This window comes from Drosophila navojoa, chromosome 5 (genome assembly GCF_054131105.1).
Source record: "Drosophila navojoa isolate 15081-1374.11 chromosome 5, UAZ_NAV_1.0, whole genome shotgun sequence".
Taxonomy (NCBI): Eukaryota; Metazoa; Arthropoda; class Insecta; order Diptera; family Drosophilidae; genus Drosophila; species Drosophila navojoa.
In genome coordinates this window covers 8,453,600-8,477,123 of record NC_142893.1, presented here as the reverse complement: position 1 = coordinate 8,477,123, position 23,524 = coordinate 8,453,600, and the positions used below count along the sequence as shown (strand labels likewise).

The 23,524-nt window shown below is 37.1% G+C and overlaps 1 protein-coding gene across 2 annotated transcripts in view; it reads left to right on the top strand.

Annotated features, from left to right (window-relative positions):
* The first annotated feature begins 2,928 nt into the window (after positions 1–2,928).
* Positions 2,929–23,524, top strand: part of dpr13 (defective proboscis extension response 13) — a 56,315-nt gene continuing 35,719 nt past the window's right edge. Inside the window, exon 1 of one of the 2 annotated variants that reach the window (XM_030382444.2) lies at positions 2,929–4,196. In XM_030382444.2, coding sequence (XP_030238304.2) covers positions 4,085–4,196 — 112 coding nt within the window. In that variant the 5' untranslated portion in view covers positions 2,929–4,084. The remainder of the gene's footprint in view (positions 4,197–23,524) is intronic. The other variant, XM_018106777.2, reaches the window with a different exon arrangement.

Below are 23,524 nucleotides of genomic sequence, written 5' to 3'. Positions count from 1 at the left end.
AGAAGAAGAAAAGAAAAAACCGTGGCTCAACCCGTTTCGAACACCGTCTGGCATATAAAGAAGCGCGTTTCGTGGCGTTGAATTTCTGAGAGCAAGCGTAATCGAGCCATGACAAACAAAAAGTTTCAGCTCGTTAACGTTCAAATTAGGCGTTGGCTTTCCCCACACACATACACACACAGACACACACACTCATAATTTGAAGGGTATGCCAAAGTTGTTGCCATGTCGAAAAAGCAAGAGTATCAGAAAATAATAATCAGGGGAGCCCAGCAAAGAGCGGAGCAAACAGAGCTGAGAGCCAAAGCACTTGCAGTTATAACTATGTTGATTGACTGCGTGTGTGTGTGTGTGAGTGCATATGCATACATATACATCAGTGACTGGCACTATGTCATAGGGGACATTAGCATGCGCTCATAAAAAAATACTTGGCGACTTTATAGAGCTGTCTGTCTGCTGTGTCTGCCCTGCAGCTGCAGCGCTCAGCACAGACTGTCTGCGTATTTCCGGTGCTGCATGTGTGTGTGTCTGTGTGTGTGTGTGCGTGTGTGTTTACCTAATTACATTCCGGAAATAAAACGTTGACTGATTGCGCCAATAAATGAAAATAATGACGTAGCCATTGACTGCAAACTGGCAAAGCGACGGATGCGGCAAAACTGGCATCAAACTGAACTCAGCCGACAAAGTTTTTGCCGGTCTCCCTCTCTCTCTCTGTCTCTCTGTCACTGTCTCTGTCTGCTATGTAACTTTTGTGTTGGTCTTTGACTTGGTGTGCGTGTGTATGTGTGTGCCGTTAAAACACAAACTCTTGACGAGTTTATTTCCCCACGCACTCGCTAACTGATTGTCTGTGATTTTCTTGTTTTTAGATAATGAAAGAGCTCACACACACACACACACATGCACACACTTGCTCTCTCTCAGCTTGGTCCATTATTTGTGCGGGCACATAAAAGTAAGAGTTGGCTAAAATGTTGCTTTTTATGTGCCTTGGCTGCTTGATATTGTGGCCCATTTATTTGCCAATGCCCAGTGAAAGCGAACAAAAAAATTAACGTCTCTCGAAATTGAGCTGCCCGGCTTAAGCATCTCGGCCAATCGCACATAAATTATATATCAGCAGTCAGCGAAAATCCATTATATATATAAAGAGTTCAACGACTAGCAAAAAGTTTTTACACCCGAAAATTCTCTTCATAATTCATTCAACACGTCTAAATGCGAGAAACTGTGCCAATGCAGGGCTTCAAGGGGCCAAAAGCCAAATGCTTTTGACCAGCTAGCTAACCAAGAAGTATGCTAAATATTTGGCTATTTACCCACAGCTACACTAGTCGTGTTGGCCAAAAACTGGTAGCAAGGGCTGCTGCTGCTGCACGCAACTAACGCAGGGCTAAGGCTAAAAACCGAAAAAAAGAGGCAAACTTGGCCCTCTACTAATTTCAGCACAATAACCCAAATTAAAGCGGTTTTTGTGTTTTGTTTGCAGACCTCGAAACACGAGACAGGAGCCGAAGAGCTGCCAAGACAGCGCGCTTCACAGAGAGAGAGGGAGAGAGAGGGTGGCAGCAAACTCTCGCTCTCTCTCTTTCGCTCTCTTTATGGCAAGTCCATTGCGCAGAAGCGTGCGGAAGAGAGGGAGAGAGAGAGAGACTCTGTGAGAGCATTTTGAAAAATGTTTGCTATAAACGCGTAACAGCTGTTTTTATTGTCCTCAAACGCAGCATCAATTAAGTCCACTCAAGAAAGGCGCAAACGAACTAACCCACAAGTTGTTCACGGGGGAGCTGCTGCTATGATGAAGTGCTTCATATGCAATAAAACTAATTAAAATACACCATAATCATAATAATAAACGTAACATTAGCTAGCCGAATTAGAGTAGCTTGATACGTCATGTTGTGCGGTGGGCTTTAAGTAAATTACAAGTCGTTGGGTAGTTGATGAAATATCATTTTACTAGGAATTTATCAAGTCAGAAATATGATATATAGTGCATAAGTTTTAATATCTTTGCTTAACTCATTATTATTATTATTATTATTATTATTTTTTTAAATATTTAATAATTAGGCATGGCGCATGGAAATTATATAAAAATACGGAAAAATTTTAAAAATATATATATAAAAATTTCAACATATATTTAATATTTTATAATATTTTTAAAAGTCGAAAAAAACAACAGAAAAAGTTTTTCTGATTTAACTTGTTGCTTGAATTATAATTATAAAAGATTCGATAATCAAGTTTAATTATTTTTATGTTGATAAATCTTGCTTATTTCTATAAATATTTTATTGAAAATATAAATTAATCTAAGCCAAAATTAAGCTCGTCTTGTATATGAAAATGTTTTCTCACAATAATTTTCACCAAAATATGTTAAATATTTTCTAAAAAATGTTTATTTCAGTTATATTATTATATATTTTATATTATATATTGAATATTATTATAATTTAAATATTGTTATCAAACAATTTTCAGATTTGTTATAATTATTACAAGGAATGAGTTGTTATTTCTACAAAAATAATAACATAATTGTATAAAAAATGTCTTTAAAATTTCATCAGCTTAATTTGTAAATAATATGTGGGCCAGTATGTGGACCATATGCGACATGCCAGCAAAGTGCACGCGTGCCTTCTTATTATCAGATGCTCCTCAAACTTTTCCTCCATGGACCAATTTAACGCACTTTGAACGCAACGCCAAGAAGTTGCCATAAAGAGAGCGTGAGAAGTGCTCAAGGGAGAGCGAGTGCTGAGAGAGAGAGAGAGAGAGAGAGTTCGGCTAGCGCTGCCTCTGCTGACGTCGCTGCCTGTGCAGACTGTGCTGCTGCTGCTGGCTGGCTTGTCGCGTCGCATCGCGTCTCATCGCGTCGGTGTCGTGTCCGTGTCCGTGTCCGTGTCCGTGTCCTCGCCAACAGCAGTTGCCGTTGCCAGTCGCTTGCGAAAGCGTAAAGTAAACAGACAAGCGTCGTCCGAGCCAGGCCAAAGCAGCTGGCGTCGCCAGCGCCAACGACAACCACAGACAACAGCAACAACAGTAACGGCAACAGCAACTAAAACAGGAACAGCAGCAGCAGCAGCAGCAGCAGTCGCACGAGTTCGCAGTAAAAGTGACGCAGCTGCCGGCAGCGACGTCGACAGCAACAGCGACGCCTTTAATCGGTTAGACGCAGCAGCAGCAGCAGCCAGTTTCTACTTCTGCTGCTGCTGGCGTTGCTGTTGCCATTGCCGCTTGCCACATCCTTTGACGCCGCATGCATTCAGTTAATTTCTGACCACAGCAACGGCAACGCGTTGCGTGCGCTTCGAGTCGCCTCGCTGCGGCATTTCACTGTTTGTTATTGTTGTCATCGGCTCGACTCAAGTCAACTCTGAAACTGAACTGAAACCGAACTGAATTAACGGGGCGAATACGCAATATGTGCATTTTTTGTGAACCAAAATATATATAAAAATAAAATAATAAATAAAAACAAGCATTACGAGTGGCCAAGCTGAAAAGTCAAATGCGGGGCAAAAGTTGCAGGTGGCATATGGCAAGTGGCTCGTGCAACGCGTGGGGCAGGCAAAGCCCAGGCAAAAAGCCAAAAAAGTGAAAACTAAAAAAACCGAAAAGCGCAAAAAAGCCTAAATTAAATGCGTCTGTGACGGTGTGTGTGTGTGTGAGAGTGAAAGAAAATGCTGGAGAATGTGTTGAAAAATAATTGAAATATAAATTAACACTGAATGAAAGCGCATGAAACGACTTGATTAATTCTGCAGCAAAGCTACGATTAAACAATTTAATCAACAAAAATTCAATAAAATCCCTCTCTCTATATATATATGCAAAAATCAAGCATACGCAGCGTGCGCGCGTGCACATTCAAGTGAAATGGCGGTGACAATGCCCAAATTGAATTAAACATTGATAAATTGATTTACGTATGCAAAACAATTGAAAGCAAAGTACATAAAAACCAAAATAAAAGAAAGAAAACAAACAGAAATAAAGAAAAATCAGCAGCAGCAGCAGCAGCTGCTGTAACACCTACAATAACAACAACTACAACAACAATAAAATGCCGGCATCAAGTGGATTATATCGCATCAAGCACGGCCGTGTCCTTGGCGGCATGCAAAAAGCGTCGGCACTTATTTTTATAGCATACATTGCGGCATGCAGCACTTGCGGTAAATATAACAAACACACAGACACAGACACAGATACAGATACAGATACAGAGACATATATATGGCTCAAACCTTTGCTCAATAATAAAACAAACTGCAAAAGGCCAAAAGAGAAACAACAAAAATGAAAAAAATTCATTCATTTCGTATTCATGGCAATTATGACATATCAAATTTTCATTGCGGTTTCTCGTTGAACTGGCAAAAGCGAAATGCATACAAATAATTAAATTTGTGCTTGATGTATGAAATGTTTGATAGAGAGAGAGAGAGAGAAAGAGAGAGATGCATTGAGTTAATCATAATATGGCTTATTAATAATGCAATAAATCGCATATTTGCAATCAAACAGCAAACATATTTTTGAGCACATTTGAGGCAAAGAAATATTTTTTAATGCTCATTATGTTGCATATAATGAGCGTTAATAATATTAAAAATAATACAGTTATAGGATTTATAGGATGAACGTGCCTCATGTGCTGATAATTTGAAATCATATCTTGAAGTTTTCAGTCCATCCAATCTATCTATCTCTCCCTCTCTTTCTGTTATTCTGTCTCTCATCAAGTCTTGCCAAGTCACTAGCAGCTGTCAAGTTGAGATATTCTTGACTCTCCTGATGCGCCCAAGTTGACATATGAAAATCAAGTCAAGCTCATTTTGAATATATAATTTTTGACTTGTCAAGTATTAATTAAGAATACCACAATGCATTTATATATAATATTTACATACAAATTACTATGTATAACAATAAACTTCTCTAACTGAAGACTAAGCATTATCAAGGCTTTGCAACAAGCTGTGCTAACAAGCTTTAGCCAAAGAGGCTTAAATGCTTCCCAATTTCTGCTATTTTACTTGAAATTGTCGTTTATTCTTATGCTAACCACAAAGAAAAATATAAATAAAGAAAAATAAATAAATAACTAGGCCACGTAGCCACAAGTGGAGCTGCTAAATGTAATGAAAGCTTAAAGCATAAATGATTTTTTTTAAATTATTTATATCAAGCATAAACGTAATAATAAATGACTATAATTAAAAAAAAAAAAATTAAATAAAACAAAATAAAATTAAAAAAAAAAATAAAATACAAAAATAATTAGAAAAAAATATAAGCAACAATAATATAATATATTAATTTATTATTAATTATAAAGAATAATAATTTTATGAAAAATTTAAAAATTAATAATATATTATTTTAGATATTTACCAATATAAATTAATAATAAATAGTATTAAAAATAAAATAATTTTATGAAAAATTTAAAAAATTAAAAACAATTTTTATTAGATATTTACCAATATAAATTAATAATAAATAGTATTAAAAAAAAAAAACCAAAATTTAAAAAAATTATAAATAATATTAAAAGCAATCAAACTTAAGCTATTTTGCTGCTTTGATTTTGCTTATTGAGAAAAACTCAAAATGCGCTTTTAAACCTATTGTAGTAGCAGAAGAATCAAGAGTTAATAAGTTAGAGCACAATCAAACAACAAAGAAGCTGGCATAGCAGCAACATTACATCTAAATCATATTTTAGCTTTCAAAGTTATTTAATGGAGTCAGCTGCAATCTTTGCAATCTTTTTAGCTTTTGCAGTTTCTATGTAAGCCCAACTGTAAAGCTTTCCCTTTAAATGAAAAACCAAATAAATGCTTAACTCTTGCTGTGTATTGGCCATAGTAAAGGCGCCACTCGAGCTGAATTTACAGTTCGTGCTATTCAAAGTTAGCACAACAGTTTGCAAAACTAATCAAAAACAGATTTGGTAATCTGTCTGTCCCACTGTCCCACTGGCTGACTGGCTGAATGGCTGAATAGCTGGCACCGCCTGCACCTGTCCTTTATTGCATACCTATGCTGTTGTAGTTTGAATTCTTTGTGTGTATGTGTGTGTGAAGGGCAATATGAGCTGATGGTAAATGTGTTACATTTTATTGGCAATGTCGCTCACTGACAGGTCAGCGATAGCGCGGAAATCGTGCATCACTTGTCAATGCCTGACAGAGCGACAACAACAACAACAACAACTGCCGTGGGGATGGCAACAACAGCAACAACAACAAAAAGGAAAACAAAATAAAAGAGAGAAAGAAGAAAACATGAATGCGAACACTTGTCTGCAGTGCAAACTGTTTGCCCCACAGCCGACTGCTGCTGTTGGCAATTTGTCAAGCAATCAACAAAGCCAGAAATTGCCCCCAGCCCGTTTGGATCATGGAGCCGTGAATGTGAGTGTGCATGTGTGTGTGTGTGTGTATGTTGGGTAGAGCCCCAAGGTGCTGCCGCTTGACGCTTGAGCTTTGCGAATGTTTGTTGCCAAATCATTGAAACAAATAAAAAGCAAAGTGCAAAAGAAAAACCGATCAAAGAGCAGACACATGTGTGTGTGTGTGTGTATGTGTGTGTAACTGCTGGCCCTCAAAAACAAGAACTGGAGCAACTACAGCCGTGCTGTGCGTGCCATCTATCGCCAGGCACGCCCTTTTTTTTATTTGCTGCTGCCGCTGCTGCTGCCTCCTTTGGGGGCTACAAAACGGTCTGTGAAATCGTCAAATAAAGCGACCCAGTTGCTGGCCCTGGAGCTGTGCACTTCTGCCGCAACTAGAGCAGCCATTGTTGCATGTGTTGTGCCCCAGCTTTTTGGGTTACATACACACGCACGCACACTCGCACACTCGCTCACTTCAGCTGTCACTGTCAATGTTGTAATAAAGAATTCTTGAAAACAACAAAGCAAACAAAAGCTTAGTTCTTAAATGAAAACAATTTTAATGCTGTGCTAGCTGCTTTTCTACTGTCTCTCTCTCTCTCTCCCTCCCTCTCTTTCTCTATTATGTACGTGTTGTCTCTCATTTTCTTTCTGCTTATTCGGGCCACATTAATATTTAGCTCAGCATCAGGCTCTCGTATATCAATATTTATGCATGTCAGGAGCCCAGGAGGATTCGAAGGACAGCTCGAAATCCAAGCGCGCACAACCGCATTTGCTGCAGCTCAATGCACGCAAACATTTCCATAATTCAGGCGAGGCAAAAACAAAAACACAAAAATAGAAGGAATACATATTGAAAATATGATATCCGATATGATAACATATGGCCTAAAAAAAAGTAGAATTGCATGGCCCATAGCTATGCACTGATTTTCTGAGAAAATGAAAACAAACGACACAAAAAAGGGAAAAAGAAAAACTGCGCATTGTTTGTGCAACTAAAATGTGGGCGAATATTTCAGGCGAATTTTCTCTCTTTTAATATGACTCTCAGAGCTGGGTTGGCTTCGAAATTCTGGTGCGTTAAAAAGCACATTATTTAAGAAACAAAATCCCAAATGAAAGCAAGAGACTTAACAGCATGTTGTCAAGGCTTAAAAGGGTTCGCCTAACCTGACATGGCTAAGATGCAAAGCAAACAAAAACTTTTAAAATTAGTCTGAGACAGGCCTAAGCTTGCTTAAAGTTGAGCTATTATCAACGAAGTTTGAGATGAAGGGGCTTCATAATCATTTTGTATTTATTATTTATTGCTATATATAATTTTTATTATTTTATTATATTTTATTTTTTGTGTTTATTACTATAAATAATTCTTTTTTTTATATATATACTATTTTATATTTTTTATGTAATTTTTATTAATTTTATTTATATATTTACGGTCTTTATATATTTAAATATGTATTTATTTATGTATATTGAATTAAACTCCTAAAAATAGTTAACAAAAATCAAATTTGATATATATACATATTTTTTCATATATATTTATTCAATTAAATATGATCAAATATTTATTTATTAATTAAGCTAAAGCTGACAGACTTTCCACGAACTTGCTACCAGCTATTGCTCGATTATATTTTCACCAGCGACAGACTTGACTTTGTGAAGAAGAAGAGCTTACATTTTTAAATGCCCAAATATTTAACAAATATTAGAAAAAATGCAAAATAAAAGAAGACTTTAACAAAAAAAAATACATATATTTAAATGTACATTTTATTCACACAACAAATCCCATACAAGCTTACATCCATTGCCTGAAACTCTGTCGAAAAAAAGGCAAGCGCCATTGGCAATTTGTCGAGACACAGGTGTTTTGCCCAGCTACGTGACGGCATTTGAAATATTGGCAGCAATTGCAGCAGTTGAAAATGTAGCCAGCTGTGCAGGCAGATAGCCAAAGGACAAATCTGCCTCTCTCTCACTCTCTCTCTCTCTCTCTCTATCTGTGACAATGAAACCTTTAAAGCAAAAAAAGAAAATGCAGTCAACAAATATTCAAAGCGTTGTCTGGCATTTACAGCAACCGGCGATTAGTTGGCCACTTTGGGGCAAATCAAGTTAATTGGGGCAGAGCAGAGGCAAAGGCAAAGGCAAAGGCAAAAAAAATGGGGAGCAGAGAGTCGTGTAAATTGAGCCCGTTCGATTGCCTAATTGCCGGGATATGCCAACCCGTTTAGCTACCCGGGGCGTATGCGTAATATGAGCTGCGGGGCGTATACGTAACGTGGCATAAGCTGTGTATTTCAATTGCGCTCAAATTGATGATTTTAATTGAAGCGAAACAAGCGCAAAAGCAATTGGAAAACCTCATTCGCTTAATGGCAGCTGCTGTGCAACAAAGAGTGGCACGTGGCACGTGGCACGTACAACACACACACACATGCACGCACACTTCAATATTTCTTCATCTCAAGCGTAATAATTTTAAATAAACTGAAGTCGGGCTGTCAGCAGCCGCGGCGCAAACCTTCCAGCGGGTCAAGGCCTGAAAGGGGCGCGTTTGGTAAATGCACATACATGCGCGCGTTGCCAAGCATAATTTAATAGTGCTGACACACACACACACACACACAGATAGGCGTGTACTGTGTGTGTGCCGCTGCAACAGAGCCATAAAGTTCACCTGTTACAAATGCAACGACACGTGGGCGTTGCTGTGGCCATGGCAGCCATAATAATCAGCACAAAAACTAATGGTCGCACACACACAGACACACATGCACACACACTTACAGCACACAGCTTACATGTGCTCTACACACACACATGCGAATCTTTGCCGCTGAGCCTGCACTTTCGCCTGCATGCACGTAAATTCCACATAATTCAAAGGCGGCGCCACCTTTTTGGCAATCTCAATACGGATACAGCGAGCAGCGGATGCGAGCGAGCGACTGCGAGCTGAGATTTGCGGCTGCGATAAAAGGGTGTAGAGCAGCGAGCCAGCAGAAGCAGTACGGGGTGAGCGAGCAGAACGGAAATAGAAATGAAAGAGAGCGCGCATATATAGAGTTGTGAAAATATTTGCTAGCATGTGCCTTAGGCAAATACACACACACGCGCACACACACATATATATGTTATATTCCATATGGATATACAAATATATTTATATATACATTTACGTAAAAAGCAACAAACGCCAAATCATTTCCTTCCTCACATTTGGCTGCCTTTAATCATATGAACTCGATGTGTGCATGGGGCAGGGAGCAACTGCAGAGGGGCGCAGGGAATTTGGTGTGCTTTCCAGCAGCTGCTCCTGCATGTCTGTCATAATTAGGAAACTTATACGAGACGCAACTCAGCTGCTAATGTGCCAGGGAAATTATGCTCATAAGCATTGGAAGACGAGAAAATGCAGAGACTTATTTTTTTGTTATGTAAACTTATGTGATTTGAGCTGCTATTAAAAAAGTGAGTTTAGGTTGAATACGTTTGTGGGAAAATAGGCGTGGCAGAAGTTTACATAATCTTAATCTGGATGATAATTTGAGGCAATTTCTATAGATTTCTCAGTAAATAATTTGCAGACGGAGCTGCCCAGCCTTATAAATAAATACCCAAATATAAACATCTATACAATAAAAAATTTAAACATTCATAAATAAAATATTACTATAAAACATGAAAAATAATACCAGACTTTTTTGTCCATTACGCAAGTCTTAGAAATATATTCAATTAATTTATAAATATTAACATATGCATAACAAACCAAAATACATTTTTATTAAATATTAAATATATTTTATATGTGTGAAAATATATATATATATATATATATATATATATATATATATATATATATATATATATATGTATATACATATATATATTTTTCATTATTTTATATATTTTTTTACTATCATAATAAATGCTTAATTAATAAGAAAATGTAATATATATGAATATAATATTTAATCTGTTTTATTCGTCTCAATTTATATGCAAATTTTGTTTTCTTTTGCTAACTAGAAAAGACACTGAAAAGTACTTAAACTAGACATGAGCCCCTCTACTTCATTATGCACATATTTTATATTCATTTGCTCTATATATAAACGCAGTTACTATTAATGTGATCTGCATGAAAATTTCTGTGAATTGTTAACAAAAATATAAATTTCCCCATGCGCAAATGTAATTGTAAAGCCAAAAGAAAATCATAGTTACAAATGCAAAGCATTCTGTCTCTCTTTCTCTCTCTCTCTCTTTTGTTGCAGGCTAATCTATTTACAGGGTATTTCCATAGCTCACTTTGCATCTGCTCCTCGTTTGCTCGGCAAGTGTGTTAGCTAAGAGCTGGTTATGCATTTATAATACTTATGTCAATCTGTGCGCGTTAAAGTCGTTTATGCGGCTTCAGTTAGCGGCGGCACAGCTCGAAGAGGGTTTTGGACTGGGGTGTTGATAGCAGTTGTGTGTGTGTGTGTGTGTGTGTGTGTGTGTGTGTGTGTGTGTGTGTAGGTTCCTGGATTGTGTGTGGGTTGCTTGGGGTGTCGCTTTCTTGCAAATCATGCAAATCCATTAAAGACAAGCAAAGAGTCAACTTACCTGAGCTGACAGGCACTTCAACTTTCCACTGCTTAGCTGGCGTATATGCAAATGATTTTCTGATTTACCTACTTCTACTTTTACTTTTCTCCCTTTGCTTTCTTCTTTTTCAATTCCGTTTTACTTGTCGTGCTCTTGTTGTTGTTGTTGGTGTTGCTTGTGAGCAACTTCTATTTTTGGGTATAAACTTTCTGAGCCGCAACATCGTTATGGTCTGCTGCTGCTAGGGACTCGCATTGGGCGGATGTTGATGACGTGCATAGTTGCCGCCTGGACCCTTTTTGGCTATCTGCTAACGAGCTGCTGGCCGAAGAACTTTGACAAGTGACTGCTGCACTTGCCTCTCCACCCCCTCCCTCTTTCTCTCCTTTCTCTCTCTCTCTTTTCTACATAATTATTAGGCTTAACAAACTCTTTGCGCAATTTATTTAAGCAATTAATTTAGCTGGGCTTGATTTCCGTTCTGTGTGTTTCGCGTCACTCTTGATGTTGCCTGAAAAGACAAGCGAAATGCAAAGACCAAAAAAAAAAAAAAAAAAAATACAGAGAAAAGTAAAATAAAATTGAAATTTTCGAATGGGGAAAAAAAGGCAAACGCGCGGCTGAAACAAAATCCCGCTGACACAATTTCATTACAGAACTTGTCAGCAGAGAGCAGAAAAAACGAGGAGGAAGAGGAGGAGGCGGGGGAGCAGAAGCAGAGGCGTACGAGGACGAGGCGAATTTGCCTATAATTTGTCTCGGCAGCTCGCGCAACTCGAGCTGCAAAACTCGCGCAGAAATTGAAACTTTTCAAAAGCAATTGCTTGAATTTCAAGTGAAAACTTTCGGGTTTTGCCTTCCATTTTTTTTTTGGAGCTGCTGCTGCTGCTGCTGCTTCTTGGCCAACTTTTTGTACGCACACATACGCTTTAGATATTTTTGGGGTTTGTTGTGTGTGAGCGTGTGCGTGTGTGTGTGCTGTGTGTATTCTAAGTAATTGCGCGCTGAGGCAACTGGAGCAAACTGTCTGCGTTTTAAATGCCAACGAGCACATTGACGCCAAAATGCAAAGCTAAATGCCAAATGGCGTCGTATCCTTTTAGCAGCTGAGCCAGCAGCCAGCAAGCAGCAGCTCAGCTCCACCAACTCCTCCAGTTTCAGCTACATCTCCAGCTCCAGCAGAAGTCATCAGAATAAAGTATTGCATGTTGTTACAATTCTCAAAATTGAAATTATGTTGCATGCTACACGAGTTGGGGCAAAGACATATGCGGCACACTTTGTCTTGCAGCCTGTCGACGGCAAATGAACTTGCGTTTGCTTTTGTTTCTCTTACTTTCCGGCTACAGTGCGCCCTCGCTATGCGGATTATCAGACTTAACTACAGTTTTAGTTGGCTGACAGTTTCAAGTTTTCTTCTCTAAGGGCGTATTTAGCTTTAGATGTGAGATGGGCATTAAATGCAAGCCAAGCTGCTGCCAAAAAAAACTACAACAACAACAACAAAATGAAGCAAAATGAATATATATATTTTTGAAAGGGCTTAAAGAGTGAGCTGAGTTACAAAACTATAAACAGTTAGGTTAACGACGTATCAGCTATAGAACTGAATATTATATATATTTTTACATATACATCTTTTAACTGTCTGTTACTTTTTACTGTGCAAATAATTAATTTTCTAAGTTAAACTAAAAAAAGAATTCTATAATAATTTTAATATTCCTAAATATATATAAAAATATTTATATATATTCTATATACCTGTTCTTATAATCATATTTATAATTATATGTAATATTGTATATTTTTATTTTTTGGTAGCTTTCATGCATTATTATTTTCTTTTATTTTAATTTTAATTTTTTTAAAGTAAATATTTATTTCTTACGTTTTTATTTTATTTTTATATATTATTAAATCGCTTACATATTAACTTTGCTTTCTTGTCTATTTGTATTTATATTTACTTTTGTTGATTAACATTTTTATCGTATTTATATATTTTTTTTTCTACATATAATTTTGTTTAATATGTTTTTTTTTTACTTTTTTAATTTTTTTTTTATAAATTTATATTTGTATTTAATTTATTTCTATTTAATTTTTTTTTTTTTTTATTCATTTTTGGTTAGTGTTTTATATTTTATTATATTTTCAAAATAAAAATGATTTTTTATATCAATACTCTATTATTTTTTCAAAATTTATATTTGGTAAATAATAATTAGTTTAAGCTTTTTTAAATCATTATTAATATTGTTAATTTTTTAAATTATTTTATGTTATTCATTTGGTAAATTATTATCATCATTATCAAATATTGCCAAAGCATATAATACTTTCATTTACTTAATCACGCTTGCTCCATGCACAGTTGCACATGTCTACAGCATTTCACATTCATTACATGCCAAAAAAAAAAAAAAAAAAATACTTCTTGATTGCCCGCTTTGCATATTGCTGGCTGCTGCGCACAACTTTTGCCACATGTTCGACATTAGTGAGTTTGGATAAACTTGTTTTAAATGCATATTGCCTGGCTTTAATGCAGCAAGTGTTTTATTGGAGGCTTCGCTCTCCCAACAGGATTTCTCATTATATATATGTATGTATGTATGTGTGTATGTATGTGTATATGCAAGTGTAACTCGTCTTGTTACAGGCTACTGCTGCCGCTGTTGATGATGCTCGCGGGAGCGAGAGCTTTCCTGCTTAGCAGGTTTTCTAATGCGCCGAAACGGCTGCGCCCCATATCAAACGGAGGCGCGCTCCGTTTGGCGCATAAAGCCGGATTATGGTTTTAAGTGTAATTACAATTTACATGGCTTCCATTCTGTCAGCTACAGTCGGAGCGACAGCTACAGCTACAGCTACAGCTACACCGAGAGCTGAGAGCTGAGAGCTAAGGCAATGGCTACATATAGTCACACTCCAGTCTCCTGCTGCCCTGCCTCCTCGCTCTCACGCTCTTTATATTAAAAACTTAAATACGATAAGCGACACCCGACAACAGCAGCAGCAACGACAACAACAACAACAACAACAAATAACAGCCCTCATTTCCCAACCTCTGGCTGTTAAGTGAATAAAAAACCGCCAGCCGCTTTCACGGTCGTAATTAGAAACTTTTCTCTTTTTTTTTGTAGTTGGCAGCGCACAAAAAAGTTAGGAACATGACTTTTGAGGCATTAGCAAGAGCGCCACGGCGCACATTTTTACACCATGATGCGGTAATTAATTTTCCAGCATAGTTGCTGGGGGCAGCAGGAGACGGGCGTTGGGCGATGGGAGACGGAAGGCAGATAGCTTCAATTTCAGTCCGTACATGCTGCATTTAGCTGCCAAGGTTGCAATGGCAGTTAATAATGTGTGCTGTCCACCAAGCAGCACTGCGATTTATGCCCTTCATCTGAACAATGAGCTCAGTTTCATAAAAAAGTAAGAGTGCTACGAGTGCCACGAGTGCTGCACGTATGTGTGTGCGTGTGTGTGTGTGTGTGTGTTGCCATCCATCTCCATCTGTATGCTCGGGGTGAAACTGTGCTGCTATTAAAACTAGTGTGCAGCACTTAATTATGTTATGATATAATCTAACGTTAAATTTATTGTTTTGCATGTATTGTTTTAAATTAAAGAGAGAGAGAGAGAGAGAGAGAGAGAGCGCAGCAAAAAAATGTAATAAATTAGCCAAGCAAAAGGGGAATTAGATAAGAGCTAATAAGCAGTTCGTCTAGCTGTAAATTTCGTTTGGTTTTGTTTTAGATAAAGGTTTTTTAGTGGAATAATTTATAATATATTTTAATATTAATTTAGAATATATTGAAGTAAGTATTTTTCAGAGAAATGTAATCCTGTCTAGAATATATTTAATTCTTGAATATTTTTTATAAGAAAAACTAAATGTAGACGTAATTTTAATATTATTAAAATGTTTCTGGCAACATTTTATATGCGAAATATCACAGCATTCCAATAGCCGTCTCGACTTCAACAATCCTCAAGCGCCCTGATTTAATGCTTCTAGGTATTCTTCATTACGGGTTGCTACGGCGGCTACGGCTTTCTTCAGCTCATGCCAAGCTCTGTCTGCGTGTTTGTGGGCTTGAAAATAAAAGGAGTGTGCTTAAGCTTATGCGAAATAATACAATTTAAAGAATACCGAATTTGCAAAAAATCTTCAAATAATATAATAAATAATTTTTTCAAAAAAAAGATAAAAAGAAAAAAATCTATAAGTTAAGGTTAGCAAATCATTTCCGAGCTACGAAATTCTACTCTTTTTTTTTATATTTAATATATTTCGCATAATTTACATTTAACATATTAGATAAAAAAGAGTTAAATTGCCAAGCTCATAAATAATAATAAAAGCAATGAAAAAATCAAAATAATAATAATCCAAAAAATCACACAAATAAATTCCGGTTATATATTCCACCAAAAAAAGAAGAGGAAAAATTCTAAAAGCACAGTTAATGTAGCTTCAAAATCAGTTTAACAAACAAAATTCGAGGCAGAAATTTTACGTGCTAAATCAAATATATATATGTATATGGGATGTTATTGAAGTCTAATATATTTTTATGTAAATTGGCTAAATATATGCCAGCACAATGAAATTATTTAATTAATTTTCCAAGGGCGACCGCTTAATTAAATGAATCGATTAATTGCGGTTTTGCGATGTTTACATAGAATATTTTGTATTTTTTGAGTGCATATGATGAATGTGTTTTAGGTTTAACGCGCTTTTTCCGCAAATTAAACACGCCCACAAATTTTTTGTGTGATCTATGAAAGCGTGTTTAGGGGTAGGACGGTCGATGGCGGGGCTTTTGCGGTTTATGCGCTTGTCTTTGGTATTAAATTTGAAATTTATAGGCAGCGCGAAGCCTACAGCTACTGCTAATGGCTAACACACAGAAAGAGAGAGAGAGAGAGGGAGTGTGTGTGTGTGTGTGATACATGTATGTAGGGCTTTACTTAATTACCGTTGATAATTTACACTTTCGCTGGCAGCGCGCTTTAACTTTAGCCCATTTGGCTGCACATTTGTGCGCTCTACATAAATTAAAGTTTAAAGCGCAGTAAATTTAGATGGCATACGCCCAGACTCTAAGCGAGCCACGCCCACTACCCACACACACACACACGCACACATAAACAGAAATTGTAACTAAAAAGCAAATGCGAAGCGGGTAGAAAAGGAGAGTAGGCAGAGGCAGCACTCTGGTTGAAGCATTTGAATATACATATACATATACATGCTGTATATGTGTGTATGTGTGTGTGTGTGTATCTGTGCAGCTGCGTAGGAAGACCTTGCGTAACAATTTGGATTACGCTTGAAGTAGTTGACAGTTTGGAGGCTGTTTGCCATTGCTGCCTCGACGATGCGGAGGAGCGAAGCGTGTGACAAGCTAATTTATGAAAATTGCTCTCGAAATTATTGGTAAAGAGCCGCAGGCTGGCTGGCTGGCTGGCTGGCTGGCTGGAAAGGGTGCACTGACTGCATGACTAACTGACCCACTGACAAACTGACAAACTGAGTGACGCAATTCCAGAGGCCCGACTGCTGCTGCTGCTGCTGTTGCTGCTGCGGCTCTGTTAATGAGCTAAAAACATATTGAAAGGCTCTCTTTGTGGCGCCCCAAAGTATGCAAATGTAGACGCTGCGTCTGCGTGTGTGTGAGTGCCGCTGTCTGTGTGAAAGTGGAAAATGAAAAATGGAAAGTAAGGGGGTAAGCAGTGGAGAAAAGTTGAGTTGTGGCAAGTGCCCAACAAGTGTAATTTATGGCTGACTTCTTCAATTTCAGCCCATAAAAAGAAAAGCCACAAATTATAAGCAAATACATGCATAATAAACATCTCTATATATAATGAATACAATGCAGATAAATTTAGATGGAAAAAGGCAGAAAGAAATCAAATTACAGCGACTTTTATTGACAGTGATCGATGAGCAGTTACCCCGTAAAGGGGTTAATTGTGAAGTCTCTATAGAAAAAAACTATACAGTATTTTAGCATTAATAAATGTGAAAATTTTTTTAAAATAAAAAAAATAAATATAATGATGAAATAAAAATTTAAAAAATACCAAATATCTTCTAAAAATTAATATACTAAAAAATTAAATAAAATAATAATAATGAAAAATAAAATAAAAATGAATCAACGAAATATCTGCAGAAAATGTATATGAATAACAAATTATAAATTAAAATACAAACAAAAATTGAGTAAAAATTAAATTAATAATCGTTTAAGCTCAATCAAAAGCTTAACTAAGAAATTTAAAAATCTTCTCTGATTTTTTAATAAATTATGAGAAATGCATGAAAATACCATTAACGATTTTATGAATGTATTTTGACCAGAGAAAATTGAATAAATCAAAGACTAAGAAAAAAAAAAAATTCATGAGCATCGCAAAAGGTTAACCTTGACTTATTCTTATTCCATGTGCATGTACCTTAAAGTAACACATATATCTGGCTTATACGAATTCTTTTATCAGCAGCTGTTATAGTGTCCCTTGGAGTGTTCACTGCAAATAAATATTTCGGTCAGATCGGGAGCATATGTACTTTATGGAATTGCAGATGTCTCTGGGCTGTCGCACATATATTTGCAGCACTTTATGATACCCTTTCCGCGCATTATTTATGCATACAGGGTATAATAAAGGCACGACAAACGAAAAGGGAAAAAATTAAAGAACCATAACAAGTTGAACAAGCGCAAGCGAATTTCGTCGTCGTCTCTTGGCCCGGCTATGTTATTTGTTGCCTTTAATCTTTGTTTGCAGGAGGCGCAGGGGGCTGGGGGCAGGGGGCGGTGGCTCGAGAAATTTACGCGATTTCAGTTGCGCTTACAAAAGATTTGAGCGCAGCTCAAGGACAACAAATGATAACGGTTAACACACAGCGCCAGCAGCAACTTCGACAGAGCCACAGCAATGCCTCCTAATGATACTGTCAACAAAAGCCAAAAGGGTCCAAGCGGGGGCGTAGGCACTAAGCCGCTATATGGGCGGGGCGGGTGGACGACGCAACAAAAAAAAAAAAAAAACAAAAATAAAATTATATATATACAAAAAATACGAACGAAGAAGAAAGACAAGAGGAGCAGCGACAAGAATATGATGATGACAGCAAAGACTGCGACTGCGACTGCGACAACAAATTTTTGCCATTAGATACTGTAAGCGAGCATGTATTGTTAAGAGTATCTTCTGGTTCTTTGGGGCATGTGGCGAATGTAGAGAGAGAGAGAGAGAGAGGGAGAGAGGGGTGGCTGAGGCCAGATACCGCATAAGACAAACACGCAAGCCGCAACCCCACAGCAAAAGGCAGCTCCTCAGTTCCTCAGTTTCGAGCACTCGGCGCAAAAATCTACGTTCATTTGCATTTATTCACTTGACTTTGCTTTAACAATGAGGTAACTGAGGACTTGGTGAGATTGTGAGTGTGTATATATGTATGTGTGTGTGTGTGTGTGTGTGCGTGTTTGTACTTTTGTTTTCCATACACGCGCCAGCCGCATAGATTGAATATTTCCTGCCTGACTCGCAGATTTGTTCGCATGCCGCGAATAGAATCATAGAATAATAATTCTAGAGAGTGTGAGTGACTATAATATACCCTCTAGCCAAATTGTAATGGCTATGGGGGCAATGAAGAAATTATAATGAAATTTTGGTACTTGTAAAGGATGGAGATGGAGGAATTGGCATTGGGCCAGTGAGTGTGGGTGACTATTGGCATACCCTATATATTTATATTATAAATATAATGAAATATTTTTGTTTGTTTTAATATGCAGTAATATTTATGTAAGGTGGGAGTGACTATAATGATACTCTATCATTTATTGCAATATTTCTGACATTTTTAATAAATTTTATAGAGAATTCAACATCCCGAGTTTCCTGAGCTAATCTTAAGAAAAAAAGGGTATGGGAGTAAGCGAAGTCTCGAGTAGAATGAAAATGTCAACACCCACATTTAGCTCTTGTTACACACGCCCCCACAGGCACAGCATGCCTTGCCTAGCTCACTTTACGGTATTTGGCATATCAAACATCATGTTTGTATGTCTTCATTTTTTTTTTCACCCTGCTTCTTCTTCTTCTTATTGCCTAGCCTAACATGCTTTTCATAAATTTATGCACACAAAAAATGTTTGTGCGTAGATCTGGGCTTAGTCAATGGGGGCGTGGCAATGGCAACGCAAATAGAATTGCAAGCGAGTAAATTTGAAAATAGAATTTAATTCGCAATGCCTGCAGCTTTGTATGTGCGTATGAGTGTGTGTGTGTGTGTCAGTCTGCGTGTGTGTGTGCGTGCGTGTGTATACATTGCAGTTAAAAACTCAAAAGTGGAAAACTTTGTTGCTTAACTCAGTTAATGCCAAACTTGGCCACACCACGCCCCAAACTGGGGGCCGGCCCAGAGCTCTCCTGAGGGCAATATTATGAGCCATGAGCCAGACTTGAAAAATGCTATATATGTTGTCTCACTCTCTCTCTCTCTCTCTCTCCTTTCTCCTCCCACTCACTCTGTCTCTTGCACACTGATTTACTGGAATCTATCGTATCGTCAACAGATTTATTGATCGAAAATTGTTTTGTGTGTGCGCTGAAGCGTATAAATTACTTTTGGGCATTTTGTGACAGGCCTTCATTAGGAATTTTGTGGCTTAATTATCATAATTCATAATGAATGCGGCAAATCAATAAATTTATGACAGTCCACTTTGTTAATAACAATAAATACTTGGGCTGCATATACAGAAGTGTGGGCGTGGCTGCTGATTTTGACGTTATTTATGGCTTAAGGAAATGCAACGAAAAATGTGGAAAACTACATTTTCTTATAGCGAAAAATTCTGGGAAAATATGTGATTAAATTATGGCAAATATAAGCAATATTTAAGAATATTTTGCTGCATATAAATATACAAACATAAACTCTAGGCCTATTGAAAAAATCAACAACATAAATATTAAATCCAGAAAACTCTGGAGCTGAATAATAAATTTCCTATTGCATAGCAAATAATATAAATATTGTAAATATATTCAGCAAGACTTTAATTCGACTTAAATATACCCTAGCCACTGAGCAGTGCTGCCTTACCAAAATTCATTTCTAAGCTAGACCTAGCTCCTGCTGCTGATCCAGAATATTTCTAATTTATAGGCTCTGTCCAGCCTCCTGTATTTTCGCAAATTTCCATTTTTAGCATATGAAAATATCTCGAGGAAAACTGCATATATGAATAGTGAAAATTTCACAGTCTTTAAGAATACAAATACAATATATATATATATATATAGATAAAATCAACAACTTTACTGAACTCTACTCAGGCCAAGCTTCGTTTGCTTTACATGCATATGTGGAGGCTAAAAGCATGAATTGATTCCAGATGTAAGACACTCGGTTGGAGCATGACGTTGCCAAACAATTGGAACGAAATCACCTGCCAGCTATTCGTGTTGCAACATGCGAGTCCAACTTGCAACATGGACTGCTTGCTCCTGCTGCTCCTGCTGTCTGCTGCTGCTGCTGCTCAAACAGAGAACTGTGAATATTTGAACAATGGAAATGTTTGCTTTCCCAGTCGAATCAGACAAGCGCTCAGCTCAGCTCTCGGGGCTAACCGGGTTGATGAGTTTCTTTATGCCAGATTGACTCGGTACGCTATAGATGCGACTCTGACCACAAGCGACTAATCAAATATGCTCTGCAAACACATGCCACTCGACTTTGGCAAGTTGTAATGCGCATGCAAAGGAGTTGCGCATATGCCAAAATTGATTAGTGCAACGGAAACTGTTGCAATTAGCCTGTCTGCAGACGGGGCACAGTTTTCAGCAAAATGTTGTCCAGACACGAAAGCCAACGGAGCCAACGAAGCCAACTGCCAACTGCCAACTGCCAACTGCCAGCTGGCAACTGCAGCTCAATTCTTACATAAATTGTTGCACTGCGAACTTAATGGCCGGAAATCATGCAAAGTGCAGCGCGGCGCCAGTTGCTGCAACAACAAAATTAAAGTCAATTTGTTTAGATAATAGCTATAAACACAGCAAGACTCAGGGTGAGAGAGAGGCACAAAGAGTGCTGCAAGTGGCGGCGAAACTTCTGCAAAGAAGGTTAACTTAAATTACGTATACGCAGCGTGCGCATGCAGAAAATTTTTTAGCAAAAATTTTTGTTTGGCAGAATTTGCCATTGCTACCAACTGCTGTTGCCTGTTGCCTACTATTGTAGTTAGCAGTCAAGTGATAGCCTCAAACGTTAACAACAATGCCACCTGTTTAGTGCTGGGATTTGACATCTTTGAAAGCCACAAACTGCATTCAGATGCAGGCAAGCATTTGCATGCAATTTTCTAGCTGTCTGCCTGTTGCCTGGTTGTTTCTGCTAACCCAATTGTTAACCGATTTTTGTGCCATAGACAGGGAGTATTATACTCTTTGGTTTATATGTGCAGCAGACCAACGGGAGTATAGGTCAGGCGCGTGAATGCAGTTTGTATTATAATAAATGTATAAAATGGGCGAGCAGAGATTTTAATTTCATTAGGTATATAAAAGAAGAAATAAACAGAAATACAAATATATAAAATAAGAAACAATGCAAAAAAAAGAAATCCATAAAAAATCCATTGAATGAGAACAATAAATAATGAAAAAAATAAAATAAATAAATAAATAAATTATATACGAATAACATATTAATAAAAAAAACTAATAGGCCTTTTATATTAAAAAAAAAACAAGAAGAAATAAATAAAAATTAAATATAATAAATAAAAATATATATATAATAGAATAAAAAATAACAATAAAAATAAATAAAAATAATAATAATTAAAAATAATAATAATTAAAAATAATAATAATTAAAAATAACATTAATAAAAAATAAATAATAATAAAAAAATAATAATAAATAAATAATAAACAATAAATAATAACAGTTAACAATAGCTTCAAAATAAACTAGCTAAAATACGCATAAAATAAAAGGCTTTTAATAGTACATAAACATGTACAGTCAAACATGTATATAAAATAAATTGTAATATCAAATAAATTCATTTAAATTTATTCACAAATTCTTATAAACTGATTAAAATACATTGTTAAGCTTAAGACAACAAAATCTATATGTATAAATACACTCCAACTGCAAGGCACGACTGCAGCTGGCTCGCCTTTTATAGGGCTCAAGGCACTCGACGATGAGCAGCTCGATTGAGAAGAGAGTTGTGAGTCAGAAAGCCTTGAGCTTAGAGTAGCTGGAATATAGGGAATGGAATGGGACAGAGTGGACTGTAATGGAATTGAGTGGAATGGAGATGGATATGGAGATTTGGGCATATATAGAGAACATAGATTGAGTTTAAATCAAGTTTGTTTGTCATGCTGATCAAGATTATATATATAATTATATATATAATGCCATCAATTATTCTATGCTGAGAATCACCTAGTCAATCACGATGCCACTGACAGCCCTCCGCACCGCAGCAGCTGCAATATTTTGTGGCAGCACAAATTCTTGATTCAAGCCAAACAATTGCGGTCTGTGCGACTGCAGCGACTGCAAGCTGCGTTGCCTGGCAACACCTCGGCAGCCGAGCCCCATTAAAAATGCTGTAAATGCAAACTATGAACACACGCACACCTGAGCGCTTGTTTTGCCCTCCCTTCATCACTTCAACCACAATAAATTGCCAAAATATACTCAAAATATAAACCGCAATTTGATTTGTTTGCTGCGTCTGGGTTTTATCATCCGTCAGCAAATCAACTAAAAATGAAAAATGAAAAATGAAAAATACAAAAGAAATAAGAAATAAAAAATGAAAATGAAAAAGAAAAACATTTCAGAACACTTTCGTCTGCTGCCAAAGTCAATTGGTCTTTGGGTTTGGTGTGTGGAAATGTCAATGGCATAAAACGGATAAAGGCCAAACACTGTCAGAGCTGTTTCCTCTTCTTCAACTCTCTAGCTCTATCTCGCTCTACCACACATTCTCTCTGTGTCTCTCTAGTCGCCCCTAATATAAAATGTGACATTTCACATTGCCGCCGCATGAAAATGTTAAGAAGCAACAACAACAACAACAACAACATAAAAGACAGGACGAGATTTACCCAATCTCAATGCTCGGCGCCACATTTCAAATGCGAACTGCGGAATGGAAATGGCCAGTGGATGCTGATGCTGATGAAGAAGAAGAAGAATAAGCAGAATGAGCTGGGGGACAGAGCAATAGGAAATGGTAAATGGGCAAAGGGAATCGATCAATGGCATTCGTTTAGCTGTCCTTTCGGCCGCAAATAAATTGAACTTAAATAGGTGACGTCAAGGACATTTTAACCTAATATGCGCCCAGGACGTAGCCAGAGGTAAGCAGTGCGCTAAAAGCTGCAGAATAGCAGAAGTCTAGATACCCTGCA